At 37.7% G+C, this 25140-nt stretch overlaps 2 protein-coding genes across 16 annotated transcripts in view; one reads left to right on the top strand and one right to left on the bottom strand.

The window, feature by feature from the left end:
• The window catches only part of LOC127966471 (serine/threonine-protein kinase DCLK1), a 41053-nt gene extending 26734 nt beyond the window's left edge, over nucleotides 1–14319 (top strand). For 2 of the 5 annotated variants that reach the window (XM_052567467.1, XM_052567466.1), the window contains exons 6-16: nucleotides 1528–1622; nucleotides 7322–7406; nucleotides 7794–7969; nucleotides 8055–8174; nucleotides 8979–9125; nucleotides 10097–10230; nucleotides 10407–10484; nucleotides 10796–10892; nucleotides 11425–11505; nucleotides 11644–11757; nucleotides 13032–14319. In XM_052567467.1, coding sequence (XP_052423427.1) covers nucleotides 1528–1622; nucleotides 7322–7406; nucleotides 7794–7969; nucleotides 8055–8174; nucleotides 8979–9125; nucleotides 10097–10230; nucleotides 10407–10484; nucleotides 10796–10892; nucleotides 11425–11505; nucleotides 11644–11757; nucleotides 13032–13301 — 1397 coding nt within the window. In that variant the 3' untranslated portion in view covers nucleotides 13302–14319. Of the gene's footprint in view, nucleotides 1–728; nucleotides 854–1527; nucleotides 1623–1863; nucleotides 5758–7321; nucleotides 7407–7793; nucleotides 7970–8054; nucleotides 8175–8978; nucleotides 9126–10096; nucleotides 10231–10406; nucleotides 10485–10795; nucleotides 10893–11424; nucleotides 11506–11643; nucleotides 11758–11978; nucleotides 12053–13031 lie in introns of those variants that run through there. The other 3 variants (XM_052567468.1, XM_052567469.1, XM_052567470.1) reach the window with 3 other exon arrangements.
• A 2928-nt stretch (nucleotides 14320–17247) lies between these two features.
• The window catches only part of nbeaa (neurobeachin a), a 113491-nt gene continuing 105598 nt past the window's right edge, over nucleotides 17248–25140 (bottom strand). For 8 of the 11 annotated variants that reach the window (XM_052567454.1, XM_052567463.1, XM_052567455.1 and 5 more), the window contains 17 exons: nucleotides 24846–24963; nucleotides 24662–24764; nucleotides 24391–24506; nucleotides 24159–24271; nucleotides 23559–23699; nucleotides 23306–23425; nucleotides 23077–23229; nucleotides 22449–22616; nucleotides 21467–21556; nucleotides 20739–20931; nucleotides 20545–20616; nucleotides 19937–20092; nucleotides 19638–19808; nucleotides 19041–19142; nucleotides 18610–18806; nucleotides 18372–18523; nucleotides 17248–17679 (listed from right to left, as the gene is read on the bottom strand). In XM_052567454.1, coding sequence (XP_052423414.1) covers nucleotides 17589–17679; nucleotides 18372–18523; nucleotides 18610–18806; nucleotides 19041–19142; nucleotides 19638–19808; nucleotides 19937–20092; nucleotides 20545–20616; nucleotides 20739–20931; nucleotides 21467–21556; nucleotides 22449–22616; nucleotides 23077–23229; nucleotides 23306–23425; nucleotides 23559–23699; nucleotides 24159–24271; nucleotides 24391–24506; nucleotides 24662–24764; nucleotides 24846–24963 — 2256 coding nt within the window. In that variant the 3' untranslated portion in view covers nucleotides 17248–17588. The remainder of the gene's footprint in view (nucleotides 17680–18371; nucleotides 18524–18609; nucleotides 18807–19040; nucleotides 19143–19637; nucleotides 19809–19936; nucleotides 20093–20544; nucleotides 20617–20738; nucleotides 20932–21466; nucleotides 21557–22448; nucleotides 22617–23076; nucleotides 23230–23305; nucleotides 23426–23558; nucleotides 23700–24158; nucleotides 24272–24390; nucleotides 24507–24661; nucleotides 24765–24845; nucleotides 24964–25140) is intronic. The other 3 variants (XM_052567456.1, XM_052567461.1, XM_052567465.1) reach the window with 1 other exon arrangement.

The raw sequence follows: 25140 nt of genomic DNA, 5'->3' as shown, positions 1-25140 counted from the left end.
CATGTTTCGCTATATGTATGAGGAAAATGTTCAAGATTTTGAACTCAAAAGTGTAAAAAAACCTTTTTATACAGTATATGAGCAAAACCTGTAAACACTCACAAACACACTCACTCACAGCATTTCAAATGTAATTTAGTGAACCCAAAAACTCCCAAACTGAACTTAGCTTAATTATTATTATTGGCAGGGAGCTAGATTTAAATTTAATCACGTTAATAATAAACTGAACTCTAAAAGTACTGACATCTAAAAAGCTATAATTGATCCTTCTCTGTTTCCTGTAAACACCGCAAAGATCACACAGGGGCATGTTGACAAAATGATTTTATAGAGAAGCGCTTTTTATAGGCTTTAAAAACCACCAGATAAATGAATGAATAACTAAATAATTAAATAAATACCTGAACAAATAATACTTAATGAATAATAAATAAATAGCTACTTGAGATTAAATAACCTGAGATCACGTTCTAATATTAGACATTTGGTCATTTAATATAGGCTATTTTTCACGAGACTTTAGAAATCACTGTCTCATGTTAAAATACGGTAGTGTTTATGTTTGTATCTGGCCGTAGTTCGAGTGCCATTAAAGGTCTGTGTCGGTGGGAGGATTCGGCGCGGTTCCATCATTACCTCAGCCCTCTGCGCCTCCCACCAGCATACAGCACCGGCCGGGCGCGCGTCACAGCTACGCAGGCAGACGGCGAGCCAATGAGCGAGCAGCGGCTCATGCTCTGTACTCCGCTCTGCTCTCCGCTGCTCCATTCATTGGAATCCGCGCTCAGCGAGTGCTGCTGCTTTCTGCCACCTGGAATAGCACTGTGTTTCAAGATGCTGCAATACGAAGGTAGGAGAGGCGGATTCTCTGCTCTGTTGCGGATACATGGCAAGCTTTTCTGTCATAAATTTGACAAATTTAATGCAGTCAAAAACACATTGGTTTGTTTCTGTTATAACTCCACTGCAAACTTTGAAGGTGCAGTTAACAATATAAAACGTATTTTTGCTTCTTATTTAAATTTGGATATTTTGTATAAATCACTGTTTTGGCGATCGATTTTTCACTTTGGTGTATGCTGGTAATATATGAGAAAGTGTAAAACAGTCAAGGGATAATTCCTAATCTTTATCAGCAAATAGAGGCAGTCGCCTGATAATGTGAATCAGCCTGGGGTTTACAGAGAGATCGGATCTTCTCAGTTGTGTGTAGTCCAGTTCTATCATGACTGATGGGCCTTGGAAGATTGTAGAAAGGTTGTAGAAATGGAGGGATTTGTGCCACTGGGTGTGTGGCACTCTATCTGAAGAGGATTTGTTTAGGGATGCGAGTGTGGGAAGCAGGAGCAGCTGTGTGGGTGATTTCTTCTCTTTTTACTCACAGACAGGGTTTTGAAAAGCTCGCTCTATGAATATAAGAGCACCGGCAGCCTCCTGGGGGCTCTTGACATATTTGCTGAGCTTCATTCACAAACTATGTACACTTTTGTGTGAACTCAGATGTTTTTCCACTTTTCTTTGTAGTGAATGGGACCTCGGCCAGTCAGCTGTCCACACCCCATTCTGCAAAATCGCCCAGTCCATCTCCCACAAGCCCCGGGAGCTTGAAGAAACACAGGGTAAGACAACATTCTCTCTACACACACGGTTTATACGCTAGCTCATACACCTGCCTAAACATAAACCTCATATCTTTTACTGTCCACCTGGTTCACTTGATAACATGTATGATCTAAATCCAATTCTGTTGTGCCAAATAGTGTCCTTTATGTAGTGTTTATCCAGTCTATCGTGTGATTTGAGTGTCCAGATCCTTCTCCATCTCGGACTCTATATAACGCGCTCCTTCTATGTTCTCAGGAAATGGACAAGGCCATCACTGACAGCACAGCTTAACTTCCCCACTTCTTCAAAGTGGCACTAAGATCCACAGTCAATCCTTAGTCTGGGCCGCTACATTTGGAAACTTTTGCTCTTTCATGTTTTGTCATCAGAGTTAAGCGTGAAAATGTACTAGTGTCAGCCATGAAATATGATTTCTGCTTTTAGTAGAGCAGCAATCATGAAGTTACATGAAATCGGGGTCCAGAATTAACTTTTGCCATTATTCTGCCAATGGCGATAATTTGAGAAAATAAATAAAAAAGATTTTTATTCCTGCCATGAAGCTGTATTTTACATGAAATGCAAGATAAAATAAATACATTGTGCACACGATTTACTAAAACGTGCACACGATTACTATTGCGTTCCCTCGATTTACTATTGCGTTCGCTCGATTTGCTAAAAATCGAGAAATATTCCTCTCAAGTGTCACCACATTGAGTTCAGAAGTCTCCTATATTTTTCCAAGGTTTTTCACTCAAGTACAAGTCATCTGAAGGCATGCACTTTTTTCATATCTTTAAATTGATTCGCTCACATCACTTACATCAGTGAGGGTATGACTTTACATATAAGTCATGTGCTATACTGCAGTTTCTTTTTAATATTACCTGCCAATGAGCAAATTATGTTTTTTATTTACCAACCATAACAAATATTTATTCACATTTGGTGCTTGGCCAGTGCTAATTTTGGACCCTGAATGAGACCACATTGAGAAAGAGAAATGGCATGATACATGCTGTTGAAGGAGCATGCAATTCACCAGGAAGTGTTTTTTTTATTCACCCCCCCTAGAAATACATTACTATTTGATTTCTGAGGAAAGTTTGAGTACGATTGGGATGCTTTTGACCAGGTCAAACTATATCTAATCCTGCAGTTGATAGACTAACGCATTGAGGACTAAACTTCTTACCAGTCCAGAGTTTCTCTCAGGTTATAATATGAGCCTTAAACCCGAGTGATTACTCTTGCTTCTCTCTCTCTCTCTCTCTCTCTCTCTCTCTCTCAAGAGTCAAGGGTCTCCCTGTCTTCCATTCTTTCTGAGTGTCTGTCTATTACTTTTTCTTAGTTCTCCATGACTAAAATGCACCAGAGCATTCAATCACTGAGGATACGGCGCTCCATTCCAAATGATAAAAATATTGAGCTTTTGGGACACATCAAATCCAGCTGCAGGCAGTTAAAGTGCTGTTCTGCAGCCAGCGAAATCACGTGCTGATATTGACCCAAAATAGATTAATCAGAAACTGTTGGCCACTACTACGCTTTATTGACCTCAAACCAGTTCATAGTGAAAGACTGGTTTATGTTCTTAACATTGTTCTCACTGACTTTTTTTTTAATTAATTAATAAAAGTGCTCTCCTATTATGGTTAACCCTCATGTATCATGTACACTCTTGCAAAAAAAAAAAAAAAAAAATTCCAATCATCTGAAACCAAGATAAATGCTATTAGTATAACAGATATTTCTGGTTTGCCATATGGGGGCCACCATGTAAAGATCACATGACTAGCATTTTTTTTTCTTGGTTAATGGTTGACTGAATTAATGGTTGACTGCAAATATTGCATTTCTTCAATAGCATTGCAACTGATTTTTTTTGTATGACGTTATGACGTGTATCTTTTATATGACGTTGAAAGCAAAACGTAATTGACTGCACCTCTGAAAGAAAGTACAGACATGTTCAACTTTTTATATTCTAAATTGTTCCAGATTGCATTGGAAGTGGCTAAACATCTTCTTGAGGAAGAGTCTGACTTTTAATGATTCTAAATGCGATTCGGTCGACGTGCAGGTTGAGAGACAGGGGCGCAGAGCACTTTGTGTTCACCCTCCACCCACTAGCAAAGACTCTCAGATTCTCGTCATTCTTTATCTTATCCCTTCCCGCAGCCTGAGCTCTTGAAGCTGGATGATCTCTCTGCTGTTTGATTATGTCAGATGGCTTTGCTCTCAGCTTATTGCTGTTGCAGAATGAGAATTTGGGACAGTCAGATCTTCCCAAAGCAGCGACGCATCTCAGCGTCTATTCAACCATCTCCTGCATAAGTGGGTCAGGCTTTGAAAACTCCCCAGTGGAGTTCTGTGAATGAAGGAAGGAGAAAAAACATTTACATAAATACGATACAAATGCAAAAGAACTGAATGTTCTCTCCAAATGCTTCCAAAGAAGCAGGCACTTCCTTATCTAGATTATGAATCTATATGAGTCACTTAATGTTGTTATTGTGGCTTGCTTATTCAGTGTGCACTAATACATTGATAATGTGTGTGATTACAGCAGTACTCCACTAGCACTGCTGTAATATATATATATATATATATATATATATATATATATATATATATATATATATATATATTTACCATCACTGAAAGTTTATACTCCAGTTTTAAATGACCTCATGCCTTCCAAGTGAATGAATTAAACACTGATCATTACTACTGATTTATTATTAATTAGCTTTACCACTCAAGCCCGGGCTGTGGATTACATTTAACACATGACCTACTTTTAGAAACGAGCTACACGAGTGCCGGATCTATACTGAGAATGTCTACGAGTGTGTGTGTGTGTGTCCTCAGGCATTTCCCCTCCATCATTTCTCTTTCTTTTCACAAGATCTCAGTTCCTGTGGGGAAAAATATGGAACACATATGCATTAGATGCTATGGCGACAAATACATTTTTAATCCGTGTCAGAAAACATAAAATAGGGATGTTGTTTCCAAGTCTGCTAATCCAGCTCAATCTGTCTTAAACGAGGATGAATCGAGGTAAATGAGGTTACAGTTTAAATCGTATCATCATAGTTGTGAGATTAAATGAAAATTAACTAGAAGGTAGTATGAGTGCATTAGGTGTTGCGTAACATGAAAAGTGAGGACATTAAAAGAGTTGAGTGCTGTTAAGGATTGAATTGAAAATGCACCTGTTTAATTCCTTAGTTTTAGCTGTATTCTGTGGATGTGTTCCATTTAATTTCAATTGCATAAAAACACATTCTTCATCATCTCCATTAAATGATGTCCCTCAAACTGTCTGTTGGGTTGCATGCTCTTCACATTTTCCTTTGGCATTTTCACACCTGTATTTTTTTTTTTTTCAATGTTTAATTGCCATTGTGTTTGTGTGCATGTGATGTGTGTTTTCATTCATTCCATGAACATTCATTTCAAAATTAATGCTTGCGTCTTCCAAGTATGATATCAATTCACATGGATGTTTTAAAAGAAGTTGGATTTTCGCATGTACTTGTGTTTCTGTTTATTGTACATTAGCAAAATAATGACGTTCTTATAAAGGGATAGTAATTGTCATCATCTACTCATACTCATGTCATTCCAAACCTATTCTTTTGTGAAACAGAAAAAGAGCTATTTTGTAAAATGTGCTTGCATGGAGTTTTTCATTTTTGAGTGAGCAATTTCTTTAACTGCTCACTTCCTCCTCATTCCAAAAACAGACACCTTGCATATTGTATGATCCCATGTAAAGATCACCACTTTTCTTTCTCTGTCTCCACAGTAGTTTTCAGTCCTCTTGTGTTTAATTGTTTTCACTGTTTTGCAGTCTTCACCTTTTTGTTTAGGACTCTTCTGAGTTATATTATCCTGTATATCTTTGCTTTCAAGCCATTGTTAGTCATGTAGTTTTGTTTTTGTTTTAGTTTTGTATCACATTCTCTCATTTTCAGTTGTTTTTATGTGTAGAAAGAATGTCTAATGCATTGTCTGTTTGCCACAAAGCATTTCATGAAACGTTTCCATCATGTGTGTATGATTGAAGATGCTAAATGCATTAAACAGTAAGTCTCTTTATCTAGTAAAAACTCAACTGGGTGTCCTTTACTAATATTTTGGGTCCTCTTCTTTTTATATGGGATAATTTGGCTCAGAGCTCCTTAAATCACATTTCATTTGTCCCAGACTTAGCAGATTTTTTTTTTTTTTTTTGCACAATCATTAGTATTAATGACTGCATTAAAAAAAAAAAAAAAATGAATGCAGCCAGTCATGTAATTAGATTATTGTGATTATAAGTGACTCTTGTGAGATTTTCTCACATTGGTCTTAAAGGAGTTGCAGCTAAGAGGTCTAGCATCTCCACAGCTATTCCCAAAAAGAGTAGCAGCGATCCTGATGAGAACAGCTGGATCCTGTCTGGCCACTGGATTCAATTTCCCCACGGCATCCGCATCGCCACAAAACAAAATCAACTCAGGCATCAAATCAGTCATTCGAGCCATTATGCAATTAGTCTGCAACAAAATGACAAGAGTGACCTTAAAATGCAATAATGCTGCATTGTTATTGATACTGAGCCTGCTAATTGTTTTATTTTTAAAGGATGATTTGATAGTGTTCTGTGACACTACATTAGAGATCACTGAGGTAATCAGGGATCAGCATCATAATTGACATGACTGTTATGCAACTGAGTACTTCCATTTGCATGTGGATAAATGGATTTAACATGACTGATCAGTGGAGAGGCAAAAACTTACTGCATGGTTTATTGTTTCTTTCCGGTCCTAAAAAAAAAAAGCACAAAAATCCAGCCTGTTTGGAGTGATTTGACCTAGCATTTTGCCAGGAAACAGGAAGATGCCTTATATGGACTCGTCTCTGGCTGCTTCCTGTCTCACAGAGGGAAAATATTATTAGTACACTCCAACAGTTTCCATGGTAACAAGAGTTTTGATAGCGCCAGGACAAACTGTGATCTGAATGAAATAGAAAAAGGATGCAGAAACACACAAACACACACACACTCGAGTCAAAACTGTTTGATGACACTTAATCGACCCTACCTTGGCCGTCTCATATGCATCCACTCAAACTGCCATTATCAGACAGTGAGTGTAGGTGTGCTGACCCCCCGGGACCCCTCCACTGTTTCGCCTCTGTAGATTTGCACTTCGTTCTTGCCATTAGCAGCCCCTCTGAGGTGCGTCTGGGGCTTTCGTCGCACGCCACTACCGTCCAACCAAATCCATCCTAGCTCCAGGAGTGCGCAGTGCTCTCGGAGACATCATTCCAATTACTCTCCGCGTGGACCTGAAAAGGTCCCTGCACTCTGACTGCCGGCATCCAGGAGCGAAAACCAATTTACAGCACAGCCAGTACCTTCGCTCACACTTGCTGCTGCCATGGCAACCAGCTGAGAAACACCAATAACTGGTTTTATCCTAACACTGTGCTGTGTTTAAAAGTGAGAATGAGGATTGTGTCCCAAGCGTGCCGACAGTCCTGATGGGAATAGTAACACAGGGCAGCTTGAGGATATCCAGCACAGGAAGAAAGACGGAAAACTCCATATATTTGATGTTAGGTGGTTGGTTGTCGGTGGTTTTTGGAGTTGTATTTCTCATACACACTGGCCATGAATTTCTAAAATTGGATTTTTTTTTCCTCACAGGGATCCCAGCACAGCGGTTCCTCTCTGTCTGTGGCCTCTACCAAAGTCTGCAGTATGGATGAGGAGGAAGCGCCCGTAAGTGATGGTAAGAAGTCCCACACTTTAGGCTGGTTTAGACAGTCTTATTTTTGTATTATTCATATACTATTATAGTACACTATAATTATGCAGTGGAGGTCAACAACAACAGCTTCATTTGAAAGCTTTGCGCAGATGTTCATTATACAGTCAGTTCCACTTCATTGTACACGCTGTAGCTGACTGTAATGCACTAATGAAAGAATCCATGAGGTGTGAACTGAATGCAGGGTTATCGTCTTGTTTTCTGAGCTGCATTCAAAGAGATTCTCCGACTAGGATTGTTGGTTGCGAATCGAATTTCTCCACTGCCTACAGAGATTTCAGTCATGAAAACAGATTCTGAATGAGGCCCACTCAGTCTTGCTCTAATTTTCTTCCTTACCGTCTGCAGCCGAGCCCTTGGAGGAGACGCCGATACCAACAGTCCCGAGCTCCATCTCGGATCGGTACAAAGTGGGCCGAATGATCGGAGACGGGAACTTTGCGGTAGTCCATGAGTGTGTGGAGCACTCGACTGGCAGGGCGTACGCTCTGAAGATCATCAACAAAGGCAAATGCAGAGGAAAGGTGAGAAGGAAGCATTATGATTTGTCAATAAAATGCTTTTATTTTTATGGCAATTTTGTACAATTTATATATTTCTCCTGCACAGGAGCATATGATCCAGAATGAGGTGGCTATCCTCAGAAGAGTGAAACATCCAAACATTGTGTTGCTGATTGAAGAAATGGACACTTACAGTGAACTCTACCTGGTCATGGAGCTTGTTAAGGTGTGCACTACATTTTAATGCACCTGTTCAAGCCTAAGGTGGAAACAAATATAGATCAACAGACAGAAAAATCCAGTCACAGCTGGTTTACACATCTTGTGGAGATCCAGATGAATTCTAGCTATTGGTGGGTCCTCGTGCTGGCTCTGTTAAACTGAACGTTATTTTAAGCTGCTGTTCCACTTACTCGACTCTTTGAGGGGATTTCTGCCATGTGAACAGCAAACCAGGCCACCGTGAACTTTCTGCCTGCTTTGTATAAACAACATGACCTCAAGAAAACTCTTGTGATGTTGATCAGTTTGAGTTAATGCAAATACCACCTAGCTTGGATGCAAAATGCAACAATGTAACCATTTCATTCACACACCTAGCAGTAGACATCAAAAATACCTCAGACTAAAGCTGGGCGGAAATAATATTGTCTTATTAAAAATAAGGTAAATAATTAGATAACTGATGTTCATGTAAACGTAGTCAGTATACTGGATTCATGCATTAGGTCATAAAGTGACAGCTGCCTAATAGAACTTTTGTTAAACAACAACAGAAACAAGAGTACCACTTAGTGCTCTTGGCTGAACAACTTTAGTAGAATTAAAAATATTTTAATTATATTTAATTTATACATCGAAGACAATAATTACATTTCTACAATACTACTGTAAAATAGACCTGTACTATAGTAGTATTTAATTTGTTTCTTATTGTAAATCTGTCCTATATATATATATATTTATATTGTTTTTTTCAAATATTTTTTTTTATTTTTTTTTTAATTTGCATGTTTGTTTTTATTTTTAGGGAGGAGATCTTTTTGATGCCATTACCTCCACAAACAGATACACTGAACGGGATGCCAGTGGCATGCTGTACAACCTGGCCAATGCTATCAAGTACTTACACAGCCTTAACATCGTCCACAGGGACATCAAGCCAGAGAACCTTTTGGTAAGCTATCAACACGCTATCCTTCCTTCTTTTCAAAAATGCATGTCATCCTGACATGTCTGACACATGTCACAGGTACAAGCGCGATAGTTATCACATCCTAAAGTGGCGCTGTTTGATCACCAGCCTCCACAAGCCATGTGTTCCTGTGTGTACTGTATGTGCTGAAGAAAGGAGCGGATGAAACTCATAGGTCTTGTGGGCTGGAACTACTTAAGTGTGTTTGGAGAAAGAGAGATGATTGCTGCGATCTCTTTGACTGAGTCTAGACCAGCCACCTACTGACTGACTGTATATGTGTGATATCACTTCAGCGGCGGAAGAACTGAGATGTGACTCACACATTGACAGTTCACAGACTGTACTGTTCTCCAAGGCTGCTCTCGTATCAACCTTTTACCAGACATCATTTATGAATCAATGGCCCTTCCTCTGCTGATTCAAGACGGAAGTGTTGTTTATGAAACCCTGTTTATGAGCTTGGGGATTCGTCTAGAAATGCTGCAGATCTTATAATTGAAAATGTGACCTGCTAACAATGAAAAAATCAGTCTGATTCTCAAACGCACTCCAGTGAGCTAGAAAATGCCGTGTCTGTCTCACATATGCGCTTGCTTGCGTTCTGCGTGTCAAAGATAATCGCTTGTGGCTGGAAGCATGCATGTCAAATGCACCTTGCAGTGCAGAATGAGGCTTTTTCATAACGCATCACTTTACATATTATATAATGCCAAACACAAAGCCAGCCAAGCTTATGCTCCTGTTTCTTTTTTAGCATCATTGGATTTTAGGTTAAAGACATTAAATGCACAAATATCTGTTTATTTGCAGCCAGTGCATATTTGTGACACTGATCGGCTCATGTTCACCTTGGGAATTGAGAGCTGGATATGACATTTCATAGATTGCTTTGAAGAGACTAGGTTGTTTTTGGTCTAATGTTGTTCTTGGCTTTGTACTTTGGTTCACAGGTGTATGAGCATCAAGATGGAAGCACATCCCTGAAGCTGGGCGACTTTGGCTTGGCCACCGTGGTGGACGGACCCCTCTACACTGTCTGTGGAACACCCACTTATGTAGCACCAGAGATTATCGCAGAGACCGGGTGAATATTTGAACACATTTGCACAAATCTGGATCATTGAATGAGTGATTTGTTTTTCCATGGACTTGTGTGTTGTTAAGCATAGCCCAGGATTTGTTATGATCATTTTAAATCAATGAGTTTAAAGAAAACACCTAATAAGACCAATAATACTAAAATCTTTTGTTTGTTGTTAGGTATGGCCTTAAGGTAGATATTTGGGCCGCTGGAGTCATCACATATATTCTCCTCTGTGGCTTTCCTCCATTTCGTGGGTAAGACAAAATATGGCTTTTGTGAGAAGAATTTTTTTTTTTTTTAGCTTTTTGCATATTGCTTTTCAAAGTAGTTCTAAAAATCCTGTAATTACCATCAAAATGAATTTATCCAGTAGAAAAATGGTCCACATGTCAAAGATTCATTCTTAAATACATTCTAGCTGTGTATTTGCGTAATGTAATCAATGCTGTAAGGTTATGTAAGATGTTACTGCGCCACCCTGTGGCTATTTGTTGTACAATCAATGATCGCAATGGAACGAGCGCCCCCTGTTGATGCACATCTGAAGTTGCACTCTTCATTTCAGGAGCACTGATGATCAAGAAGCGCTGTTTGACCAAATACTGCTGGGACAGTTAGAATTCCCTCTTCCGTACTGGGACAATGTATCAGACTCAGCCAAAGTGAGTGAAACATGTGTGGATTAATATACAAATATGTGAGATAATAAAAACGATAATAAGAATTATAATGAATGAATAATATTTATTTTTAAAGAAAAATAGCTTGATAAGTAACAGTCAGGCTTTTTATTATCAAAATTATATTCTAAATATGTTTTTAAAGCAAAATAGTATGATACTAAATAATTAGTTTCAAAATAAAAAAATATTATAATAATAAATGCATTTTTTTAAAAGTGCTTTTTAAAATCAAAATACTATGATCATACTACTAATAATGATCATTTCAAAATTTGTCTACAGTGATACATTATTTTCTGACTAGAAAATAACGTATCATAGACAAATTATGAAATTTACAATCTTTAAAATCAAATTGAGTTTTGGTTTTAGAAAGCCTACATATTATTAAACGGTAATCATTTTTATTAGTAGTATTTAGTTTTTACTTTTTGTTTCCTGTAAGTCATTGTGTTCACCAATTCACAGTCATGATTGGCACTAACTCTCTCTGTCCCGTCTGTGTCCTCAGGAGCTGATAGTGTCTATGCTGCAGGTGGAAGTGGATCAGAGATACACAGCGCTGCAGGTGCTGGAACATCCCTGGGTCACTGTGAGTAATTCAACCTGAATCCATTACAATATACTTATTGCTAAATTATAGGATTGCCACAGTCTTAATACTATTTGTCGTCTTGTTTCATAACTGTAGTACTGTAACTGATTGGCTATGTTTCAATGGCTGTTTCAGAATGACGGTGTGTCAGAAAACGAGCACCAGCTGTCAGTGGCAGGAAAGATCAAGAAGCACTTTAACACTGGGCCCAAGCCCAGCAGCAACACCCCGGGAGTGTCTGTGATGACGGTAAGCCCACACTAACTGTCCAAGCCTGAAGTTAAGAACCAGACGCCAAATAAACATTAAAGAGCCAGTGAGCGGAGTAGCAGACACCATGAAGTGATGGACAGCTTTTACTAGAGGCCAAAGAGTTCAGACATTATAATACTTTGAAATGATTTTCTTTACTAACAGCTGATGATTTCTGAGCATTGTGCACTGAGCTCCACTGATTTCTCTTCGCTTAGCTCGACCATGACTTTTCCATCCGGAGATCAGGGTCGCTGGATTTCTATCAGAACCCGAGCATGTTTTGGATAAGGTAACGCCATGTGTCCACTGAAGCACGCCAGCCCCTGTTTTGTTGAACCCCAGTCTGGGCACTGAAACCTGCTTATATCATGATCCAAAATTGCTGCTGTGGTCATTCCTGTGTGTGAAAGTTTTCAGCTGGAGAGAATGTGCATGATTTGCTTCAACATCATGGCATATTCGATGTGCTTGTCCCTCAGTGTGATGCTTGTGTCACTGTCCTGCTTCTATCCCGCTTCTCGTGAGCTTCAACCTTGTACAGAAATAAAATGCTCAGCAGTCAGTCCCACTGTTGTCCCCAATGATTGTTTGTTTAATAGAAACTCACTTTTAATAAAGAAACTTACTAAATATATCTATTTGCATTAAATGTACACTATAAATGATTCATTTAGAGATGAAGTTTGGAGTCAGTAAATTCTTTTTGGGAGAGAATTCTTTATTTTTTATTAAAAAATTTTCTCAATGATGCAAATGAATACTGAAAAAATATATCCTGGTTTTAAAATAATAACAAATAAATTAAGCAACTGTATTTTTTAACATTATTAATTATCATTAATGTTGAAAAGTACATTTTAAAATATATTAAAATATAACATACCAATTTTAAATTTCATATTATAGCAGTACTGTTAATTTCATAAATCAAATGCAGCCATGGTGAGCATGACTTTTTTCAAAAACATAAAAAAAAACTCAAGTGACACCAAACTTTTGAACTGTGGTGTATTTACCTTTAATTTATTGTTATCATGCTAACTTAAATTTTTTTTTATTAAATATTATTTTTTATGTATTTTAATTGTTATTAAATTACTTTTATTTTATCATTTTAATAAATAATGTAGAAATAACTTTTATTAAAGGCATAGTTCGCCCAAAACTGTATTTTGGGGACTTCTGGGAGTGACTTTATTCGGAGTATTTTATTTTGCTCTCATGCACATGTTCTGTCACATGACTGAAATCCCCCCTTCTTCCATCAGACCACCGCTCTTGATAAGGAGAGGCAGATTCTCCGACGAGGATGCCACCAGAATGTGAGCGCAGCTGCCTGGACCACCCAGCCGACCTGTAGCCTCCACATCCCAGCCTTTACTCCCAGTCTGCACCTCGACCCCCTGTCCCAGCCGCCCAGCGGACTCCCCGCTCCAGCCCTCATCCCCAGTCCATGTCCCTCTACCACCACGCCCGAGTCTGAAGACTTTTCCGCCTGCTCCACGGAGACTGTTCGCTCCCTCTTCTCCCCTTTCTAGCATCGAAAGGGAAGGGAACGAGTGGAAAGGGCACCAAAAGAGAAGAAGGGTTTATGAGGATTCGGAACGTGATGAACTGAACCATTTTGTAATCTGATCACATAAAGGTGCAGGGAAAATGATGACCGTCAAGAAGGGGGTTTCTTGTTTATTTATGGTCATTATAATACCTTTTATTTATACGTAATAAATACGCATTCTTTTTTTATTCAAGTTCAAAAATGTCTTTTTCTGTTGAAGCACCTTAGAATTGTGATGTTTTTACGGGTCCGGTATTGTTCATATGTTTCGGAGGGAAACTGTAAGGACTTTCAGCGAACTTGATTCTTGGTAATTAGTACTTTGTTCACAAAAACCTTTCTAAGTAGACAGAAAATTATTTGAATTGCCGATACCTCTTCAGAGATAAACTCCTATGTGGATTTTCTTTCTATTGTGGTTGCACAGAACTTGTTCATACGCGAGATGGGGACCTTTTTTCTAATCAGTGTAAATAATATAATTTCAATTATTTTGATATTGACAATATATTTCTTTATCTTAACTAGACAATGTAAGTCACTTTTAACCATTTTTGCAGTTTTTAGGTATATGGAACATAAGCACAAAAGCATTGGGGGAAAGACATAAGCAACATTCCTTAATACAGGGTCAGCTCTTGGAAATACAAATGCCAACCCAGACAGCAACATAGTATTGGCCCAGATCCGGCCCACATCTGGCCCGCATGAAATCCATGTGGGCCAGATGTGGGCCAGACCTGGGCCGAAATTGCTTGCTGTCTGGGAACGGTTCGGACATTGATTCAGTGGTGCCTCTGTGTCATGAGAAGCGCTGCTGTTAGTGTCAGGAGGTCAGATTGGGGTTGAGTGTTTCTGAAGTGCAGTAAGAGGTGTACTAGTAACTCATAGCCCTGCTTACTGTGTCATTGTATTCTCTCATTAGTGCATGGAATACAGAGTGGCTCTTACATTATAATTTGAGACATTATCTTAATAAAAAATATATTATAACCTCATTTTATTGTTTCTTATTGATGCTGACTGCCAAGCTAAAGACAAGCCAAAAATTATATCTGATTTCCATTTATTATATAATACACTATACACTATACAGTATACATATATATATATATATATATCTTTCATGCAGTGCAACACAGCTCTAAGTGAATGAAAACATCCTGCAAATGTTTAAATCTAAAAGTGTGCCATGTACAGTAGCTGTCTTTCAAAAGAAAGAGTCGACTCGGAGTCATGAAAATTAGTCGTTTTTAAAATGAATTTTGAGCTGTTTCAAGTTGACAACAGCAGGTGATGGAGATTTACTACCGATTACAGAACCAGTTTTACTGCCAAGATGCACATGACTATCACCCAGCCCTAACTATAATAATATGCTAATATAGCACTTGCATATTATTGCTCTTTTGTTGGTTTTGATTTATTCTATTATCCTCATTTGTAAATCACTTTAGATAAAAAATTTACACATTACACAATTGAAATATAGTGTAAATGCAACTAACAAAATGAAGAAATTGTAGAATAAGCACCAAATAAAATAAGTAACACAAATAAAAGAGATCTCTTCATATAAACAAAATAAGGCTTTGTCTGTGCTCTTTTCATTAAAAAGTAGACGCAACCAATGCATTTTGATCATTATCCATACAAAGATGCAAAACAGAATGTTTTGACTTCAATTTTGTGAAAAATACATAAATAATATCTGCATGAAACAGAAACCGCAGATGAGCTGAAGGAGATGCAGATTCACTCTCTGCCAGCAGGTGGCGCTTAAAGCATGTTCATGTTTTCCTGTGTAAACAATGCAGAGCTGCACTTATGAACTTTAATATGGATTACACAGAGCAGAGGCAAGATAAAAAAAAAATATATAATCTAAACTTTTCTAAAGACTGACGGTCTTTTCACACAGGGTGTCAGCATCAATGCCTCTCGTTTACTTTGAATGGAGTGACATCAAGAGTAGGCAAAATGAATTGTGGGTCTGTCGCGCTGCTTTGGGTCCGTTGCGCGCGGTAGAAGTTGAAAACTTTTCAACTTTTCAAGCGCCAATGCAGGCGTCCTCCAATCATATCACCGTATGCAAATACCCTAGTGCAGAAGCTAGCCAATTGCGTTCACGCAACACCAGAAAACGAATGTGATTGGCTGTTGTCACTATGATGGTTGTGTTAGCATAAAGCTTCAGAAACGCCCTCCTTCAAGCGGTAACGCTGGCAACCCATTGTGAATGGGCCGTAAGTTCCCCTCAGATTCATATAAACTCCTTCCCCTAAATTAATTGCTATTTATTTAGCATCTCAACCAATTTGAATCGCCACATATTTTAATCGATTTTCAACCGGCTCGCGATTAATCGTCACATCTCTACTTCCAGCCGTAGCTGTATCCCTCCCATTAAAAGGCTAACTGACCTCATTCCATTCATGACATTCAGTATTTAAGGACATTCCGATCTAGTTGTTTAAAGAAAAACACACCAGTACTTCAAAAAGATGTTTTGGTCTGTTTTATTGTAAATACGACAAAAAGGAAACAATTTTATTTTACAGTTATTGATCTATATATTGGCATGAATTAATATTTAAACGTTTTAAGAGACACCTGTGAGATTCTGGCTTATTCAAGTTGCAGCAAATGCATGAAACAGCAGGTGTGGACTGAATTTAAAAATTACATCTGAATCTAAATAAATCATCCATTATTTACTTCCTGCCAAAGACTATTCCTCTCCTCTCCACAAATGATGCAGACATATACAATAAAATACATTTAAATAATATTCAATCATCATGATCAGTTACGCCTTGCAAAATAAATGAACAAAAGATATTTAGCAAATGTACAAATCAAATCAAATATACAGTACTGACCACTCACCCACACAGAGACTGACCTGCACGTTATGTATGCGCCACTGTCTCATGTATAATTCACATCCAATGGCCAATGAAAAGGCAGATCAAGAAATTACTTGCATAATTTATTCATGTTTTCATTTCTGAATTCAGTCTTAGCTTCCAACTGACTAGTGATTACACCCCTGTAGTAAAACGACTATATTTCTATATCAGTGTTGTTGATTGAAAAATATCCTTCTTACTATTTTCGCTCACACTTTTTAAATAGGGGGATGAAAAACTGTCTCAGTATTTGTGTATGAGGATCTCAATCCACGTATTAAACAGCATTTCTGCAGTCATTCTCGGCTACAAGGATATTGCTTACTGTGGCTGTGGTTGTACAACGTAATCACATATGATTATAATATTAATTATTTAAATACAACAAACATCAATGCACAAATTATACAATGGAGAATGGGCCTAAAATGTGTTAGAAGACCAAAGAAACGCTTATAAATTAGGGGTTGTTACCGGTGCAATGTGTCCGATACAAAAACGTCAACATTAATAATTGTTCTTTTTTTTTCATAAATAATGAAACGTGTGAATGAGGGAGGGTTTCTTTCTCTCTCTCTCACTTTTTTTTTTTTTTTCTCTATTTTTCTCCTCTATATTCTTTTTTTTTATGGCCCGCTTACATGCCTGGCTTTCCTAACCATCACAATATTTACATATATGACAAAACAATTACCAAATATACAAAGAGGAAAGAGAAGCTTGTTTCCTGTCTGAGCAGTTCACTTCCTCCCTGTGAATCGGCAGGCCTTCATCTATAATCATCCAAATCATCATCATCACTTCGTTGGAACTACACAATATCTTACAGCAAGTCATTAATAAATTAAAGGATTATGGGATCTTCCGTAATGGAGAGCGAGCGGGAAGTATGATTTTTTATCCCCTTTTAGTGAAGAACTGCGCCACTGCAGTTGGTATTTACAAAGACTAAATTCACCGCTGCATCTTAATCCCACCCCAGACCCCTTCCCTCCCTCCCTAACCCTCCCCAAAAATAATTTGTTGGTGGTTTATCGCTAAGCCTCTTCTGCTGGGAACTGCGGTACAGTCGATCCAGTCCTGCTGTCCTCCTGGCTTTAATCTTGTACGATGATCTTCGCAGACAAAAGGACATTAGGCAACTCATCATAGTATGTGGGGAGTGAAGGACAACCCTAAAGGTCTAAGTAACGTTAGCGATATGTCTTGTGTTTTCATCCGGGTTTAACTCCCCCCTGAACTTAGAGGGACACCATCGTCTGTCAAGCAGGAAATGAACCCCACCTTTCTCACTGCTTCAACTGCGGGCCCTAAACAAGGTCCCACTCTCTTCTCCCATCTCTCTTTGTTCTGTCTCAGTATCTGTTCTGATGTTCGTAGTGCCATCGATTGAAATCAATGTTAAACGCCACAATGCTGCCTGACGCCATCCCAGTGATCAGAGTCCTGCAAATATATAGAAAAAGTAATAAATTAATAATATAAATGTTTATAGTTTAAAGCATTTAAAATATCTATTATATATATATAACTAGAAGCAAACTAAATAATTAATATTAATATATACAGGTCATAGAAAAGAAAAGTTATATATTATATTATATATGTATATTAGTGCTATCAAACAACTAATTGCATACACAATAAAAGTTTTTCTTTGCATCATATGTGTGTGTTCTGTTATTATGTATATATAAACACACACATACAGTTTATATTTTGAAAATATTTACATGTATTTATTTATATTCATATAATTTATTTTATAAATAAATATATAAAATCTAAAACCGAAATTTTTCTGAAATATATACTTGTGTGTGTGTGTGTGTATTTATATTTTTATAGTTACATAATAAATATACAAAGCACACATGCATATACTGTGGGAAAAAAAACTATTTTTTTTTGGATGCAATTAATCGTTTGACAGAACTTATTTATATGTTTTTCTTTGTTAAATTAAAAAGTTTATATATATATATATATATATATATATATATATATATATATATATATATATATATATATATATACTTTTTTTATAGAAACTTTTTAATTTAACAAAAAAAAAAACATTGTTAAAATTAATATTCAAAGTATATGTATATTATTATTTTTAGGTCAGGTGTGCTCACCTCTGGTCATGGGATAAGTCCATAGCCCTGATGCCTGCATCACAGCCGGGGTAAATATACAGCTGCTTAAAATCACAGGCCTGCCAGACTTCAACAACGCCATTATCACCTCCTGTTACCAGGTTCTGACCATCGCTGCTCAACAGAATGGCCTGGGGGAAAACAAAAGCAGATTTAATAAAGTGACTAATGTGATCCATGACTATTTGTCTCTCACAATGTGTATGTCTCCTCTTACACGTGTGGAGTCATTGATCTCCATCTGTGCCAGGAGTTTGCCATTAATGCTGAAGTTACAGAAGTGTCCTCTCTCATAGTAGATGATACAGTGGCCCTCACTGGACACAGAGATCAGACGGGGCTGGAGACAGTTCTCAGGGCCCTCGAGGGCCCGCAGTAAATCTCCAGTGATGGTGTGCACCAAACACGGCCCTTCTGCAAAACAAGACAACAGCAAGAAACTCTCAATTCTGTCATTACACAGCAAGCAGAGAAACTATATAGGGAGAAATTAGGGAAAAAAATACAATCACAATGTTTTTAATTTAAATCTTTAAGACCTTTAATTCCTTAACTGTAATGGGTTTATATAAGCTCTCACGGAAACCAATACTAGTATGAAAAGAGTTGATTTCAGATAATATTCAGATTGCTTCCTCTCAGACTGACCTTTGGCCCCACTGATGACAAGACCCAGTTCAGCACACACCGACACACACACCACCTCATGGTCATGCCCTGTCAGAACCGCTCTAGGTGCTGGATAATCACCTAAAATACAACAGAGGGTCAGCTTCTAGTATCCTAAAAATCTCATCAGACAGAACCAGAGAACCAAAACTCAATACCACACCTAAGTAAAAATGATAAAGAAGATTATATTAGGAATGAGATGAAGGTAGGTAAGCAGGCAATAAAAAGGAATGAATTTAATATATTCAGAAAAAACTATATCTGAGACAATTTTTCTATGAATGTAACATTAATGTTAAGTATTAAAATATGTACTATGTATGTGATATCTTATAATATACTGTTAAAAAGTTTGGGGTCAGTAAGTAAGATTTTACTTTTAAGAAATGAATACTGCAAGGACGCAATTGAAAATTTAGCTTTGCATCACAGGAAAAAAAACTATATTTCACAATATTACCGTTTTACAGTGTTTTGGATTAAATGTATGCAGCCTTGTTGAGCACTGAGTTATGTAAATGAAAGCAATACTCCTATACTCTGGGTCATTTGGTTTAAAAACATTGTGCTCACTGTTGTTGGGATTGTCTCCGATGATGTGGTGTCGTCCGCTCCAGTACCACAGCAGAAGGGTTGCATCTCGTGAGCCAGAGACGATGTAGCAATCACCTCCAATGTAGGACTCGGATCGCGCAAGACAGGTCACCACATCCCAGTGCCCGAACACAATCTGAGTGAGTTTCCCTAAATGAAGAGTGAGCAGATGAGCATGTGCGCAAACAGACATTTTTTTTTGTAGTAAAGAATGAAAGTCTTTTTATATGTACAAGTTGGCATACAAAATGGCATAAAATCCCAAAAGAAACAAGCACCTGTCTCAGTGGAGTAAACACGGAAACTCTTGTCCCAGAAACCACATGCCAGGATGTAGCGGTTGTCGGCTGTCACCACAAAGCAGTGCGTGTTGATCTGAATGCTTTGATCCACCAAATCTGTGATCTGCCTTTTACTAATGCCGGAGTTATTGGCTGGGAAAGAAAACACAGACCAGGTCTCATTATTGGAAAAAAAAATCCAGTTCGAGTCTGAAGATTCAACCAAGTTTCATCAGACTTGTAAAAGGACAGTCCACACAAAAATAAAAATCCACTCATAATTTACTCACCCTCATGCCATTCCAAACCTGTATGCATTTATTACTTCTGCAGAACATAAAAGATATTTTGAAGAAAGCTGGTAACCAAACAGTTTCGGTTCCCGTTGACTTTCATTTAATGGAGCAAAAAATACAATGGAAGTCAATGGGCACTGAAACCATTTGGTTACATACATTGTTCAAAATATCTTCATTTGTGTTGAACAGAAGAAAGATACATAAATATTTTTAGGTGAACTACTGTATGCCACTGACAACTGATGGGATTTCAGACCTAGTGACCCAACTGGCTACACACATGGTCACATGATCTGAGGAACTTACCAATCAGAGAGTCCATTTCAATAGGAAGGTGATGAGCCTGTTCTAATGAGTATCCCGGAGCACCTCTGAGACCTATACAAAACATATTGATAACATTGTAAATAGACTTGCACTAAACATTACAAAAGGTGGTTTGAAACCTCAGATTTCTGAGAAATGTTACGCCTAAGAAAGTTGCAAATGGTAGTGCTCACCGACTGTGTTGTGCCAGCGGTTGATGGCGAACAGCCGGCTGCATGTGACCGTGACCGCAGCGGGAACGCTGAGGTGAGGCAGCGTGTTGGCCGCCACGTGCGTGACGGGAGAGTTGGAGGGGAATTTTAGCACCATGATTACATCTTGCTGCATTTGGTCCTTGAACATTAGAGGACTCTGAGGAAGGAAACACTGATGAGCAGAAGAGAGAAAGAGGAGGAGGAAGGGGAAAGATTGGGGAGAGGAGAAAAGAAGGGACAGGGGATTAGAAAGGTAAAATACATCAAGGTGAAAACTACAGGGTGGGATTCTGGGTAAGGATATAGTTTTGGGCTGGTTTGGACCGTCAGGAGGGGGTAGGCCTGGGTGATATGTGTAACACCCTAGACAGCCTTCTAAGTGTAAATCAGTGTCTGAACCAGCTAAATATAAATTTTGTGTCCAACCGGACTGTCATTTTGTCACTTTGTGGCAGCATTTAGCATTTACGGTACAGACAAATGAACAATATTTGATCCAATCACAACTAGCTGCAATTCTGAGCTTCATAAAATGAAAGTAACAAATACAAATCATGATAAAAGATGTAATAAATCATATAACAAGGCAATATTGATATATTTAAAAGAGATCTAATATAGATTACTGATAAAAAAAAGTAATATAGATCACAACAAATAGAGGTGTCTTGAAAAGACATAATAAAAGAGATATAGTCAAGTCTCACCAGGTGCATGGCGGAGCTGCGAGGAGGGTGAGGCTCTATCAGCAGCTGTGATGGAGCCTGTCCAAATGACTGAATCTGGTTCTCCGTAGACTAAAAAGATGACAAAGAGACAAAACAAGCTGTTACATCTTTAGCTGACAGACCCCTGAGCTGCCTCACATCTGACAGACATTTACAGACATGGACACGAACACTGAACACTGCTGTAAACACGCTGCGCTTAGAAATGAGAGAAAGATATAGACAGGAAACTTTAATATTATCATATAAAATTAGATTTTGTCTCCAATATAATATTGGTTCTAATTTTAAATTTACTGATAAATAAAAACAGCATTGCACTACTGTGTGTTAAACAGGAAACAATAATGTTTACAGGAAAATTTATTCAATATTTTAATTATATTGTCTTTTACTTTATTATCTATACTTTACATTTGTGTAAATTGTTTTTAATTGTTTAATACATTATTAGTTAAAAAATAAGATTAACTATTAAGGTTTTGTCAATAATACTTACTGTCAGTAATAATTAATCCTAATTATTGACATTTAATATTACTATTATTTATTAAAAATACTAGATATTTTGTCTTATTTAATAATTTTTCGTTTTTGAGATGTCACTAAAATGCTTCGCTTTAAGATTACTTATTATTAATTAGTGAATTAGTTTAAGATTGTTATATTGACATTAAGCGTTTTTAGTTTATTTGTTATAATTGCAATATTAAATATGTAATAACTGTTATTAAGAGCTTTGAAAGCTCTTGTTTTAGTTTTTTACTAAAATAACAAAGCATTTCATTCTGCATATTTTATTGAGTAAAGATGTCAATTAAAAAAAATGTATTGGAAAAAATCAGTATTTAAAAAAAACCCAGCAATGTCTAATAAAACCCCACCGAAAACACAGCTTAACGTCACACAAACAGGTAAAGTTCCTAGCTCGATATCCTCTGCTGAATCAATCCTCACTGACCTCTCTTAACTGGGGGTCAGTGATGGTGTCCAAGTTCACAGATCCCTCGTAAGACAGGTAATGGAAAACATTGAGAGCCCTAATGGCCTCCGGTCCTCTCTGCTTGTAGCCGAAGATGAGATCGATCCACTGGTGCAGCTGACAGGACACAAATTCACTCTCCAGCGCCTGAGACAGGAAGAAGACAGCAGGGTTAACACAAGGACCAATCAGGGCTTCAAAAAGAAATTACTAGCCTTGTAAAGGCTGTGTGAGGCTCAAAGTTTATTTCTTTTTTTTTCTACAAACTACAGCTGCTTTTGATTCTTGAAACCAGGGCTCTGAACCGGTCCAAGGAACAAAAAAGAAAACCGGAATTGAAGGAAATTTTGACAGGAACAGAACCAGAAACAAAAAAACAAAATCAAATTACGGTACGGTACGAACTGTAATAATATCAGAGGAACACAGAACAGAAACTTTAAAATATCAATTCTGCTCGGAGTGAACCGACTGAATTTTTTTTCTTTTTCAAGCCCTTCTTGAAACACTTGCTGAATTGGACTATATTATTCCTAAAGGGAGCTTAAATTGTGCACTAATGAGGACCAAAGGGTGCTTAGTCACACATAATCTTTCCATCCCTCACCATCCTGTTGATGCGAACAAAGTCCTCTGGTTTTTTGGCCCAGACTGGTAGTTCCACATCACACACGGCTGTCCTGTCCTCTCTCACCCCCAGGTCATATCCGCTGTTGTTCACGAACATCTCAGGGAGGTAGTAGAACTCAGGGATCAACTCCTGTCATACAAACAAGCATGCTGACAAACATGTTGACGAGTTACAGAATCGTTTTACCTCACAGATGTTTGCTCACCCTAACATCTGATGTATCCCTCTGGCAACTTCGCCAAGAGCGTGCAATGCCAGAAAATGTCCGATCAGGATGGTCGAACTTGTTGTTATTACAATTCAAGAAAAATGTTGTGAAGGGTTCCTGTGGGATGAAGGAAGTGGCACACACTTTCAGATTAAACAACTTTCATAAGAGCTTTTCTTAAAAGCAGAATTTTGAGATGTTCGAGTTCTGAGAGATCATATAATATAACTGGACTATAGTGAAGACTCACTATCCTGACGAGCCAGAAGAGAGTGGATGCTGCAGTTGAGTACAGTGATGCGTAATGATGGGGCGGAGTTCCATCATCTTCCCACGTCTCATAGCTTTCAGCATAGAACACGGCTCGCTTTGGATTCAGGGCTCCGATTGGCTATATTATCAAAACAGGAAGGAGAAAAGGGGATTCTGGATATTATATTAACCAATCTTAATAATGTATTATTATATTTATTATATTATATTATATTATTATTATATTTAAATTAGTATATTTATATCATGTGGGTTATCATTAAAAAATCATCAAAAAATTAGTCAGCAAGCACACATTAAATTGATCAAAACTAACAAAAGTAATTTATAATTATAAAAATATATTTCAAATACAAACAAAATAAAAAATAATAATCTTACCATCCCCAAACTTTTAAATATATGTGCATATTACCATATGATGACTTACATTTTTAATTAAATTACAAAACCAATTTATTTCCAATAAAACAAGACGACATAAAAAATCTGAAATTCAAAATCAAGTTTTTTTTTTTCTGGATGATTTGTGTAGTTCTAAACGGGTAATGGTATAAAACTTTCAGGATTGGCATACCTTTGAGAGATCTCGGAAATTCCCAGGCAAGGTCAGATCCAGATCCTCTGACTCATAGTTAGTCAGGACCCAAGGGAAGACAGGATACTGGTTCAGATCATTATAGGTCCTCCCTGCAAACAAATATCAACAGACAATGTTGTGTGTGAGCATGTAACTTGTCTCCCAATTTGATGCATTTTATCGCTTGTAGTGATTAAACTATTAGTTGCAATCATAGGAATCATCTTACCTGCAATCGTGTTGAGGAACATGAGGTACTCAAAATTTGAAATCTCCCTCCGTTGCCATCTCTGAGTCATATTAGATGACTTAAAGAGCTGCCTTGGCGTTGCCAGAGAGATCCGTCTATGGGAGGAACAGCACAATACCGAGCCATCATTTAGCTTTGGCAAATAACACATTTACTGTTAATTACCAATTAAATGTTTGGACCGCTTCTAAACTAATCTCACATCACAGAATCAGTTTCAATATTATAAAACCTACACCAAAGGCCTTACCTTGCCTGAGGGAGGCCATAGCTGGTGCCAACACCAACCCGAGGTAAACTGTACACTACTTTCTTTACTGTGCCCTGATCCGGGAAATTGAACATGACAGATGCTGTAGAGATAATGAAATAGTGCCATTAAAAACCTTGAACTAAACATCAGTTCGACATGTTAAAACATGTTGGCATCTTACTCCTGTTGGCCATGAAGACCTCCAATCCAGTGTTTTGGAGCAGGTAGCGTCTGGAAAAAACTGCTCTGATCTCACTGAACATCCATTTCCCATGCAGACCCTCAGTATATGCCAACGCCTGACAAACGCAAAAGCAAAGCATTTAAATTCAATCAGAAGAACGGTGGTTAGCAAAGAAGACAGCATGATGAAGTCAGCAATATCAATGTGTGATCCTGAAATTCTGACTGGATGATATTCTCATTAACTCTACAGTAATTCTGTGTGAATTCAAATGTATACTCGAACTCATTCT

Source organism: Carassius gibelio, chromosome B10 (genome assembly GCF_023724105.1).
Source record: "Carassius gibelio isolate Cgi1373 ecotype wild population from Czech Republic chromosome B10, carGib1.2-hapl.c, whole genome shotgun sequence".
NCBI classification, from domain to species: Eukaryota; Metazoa; Chordata; class Actinopteri; order Cypriniformes; family Cyprinidae; genus Carassius; species Carassius gibelio.
Note: the sequence above shows the minus strand (reverse complement) of the source record. Positions and strands in the feature narration are given on the sequence as shown.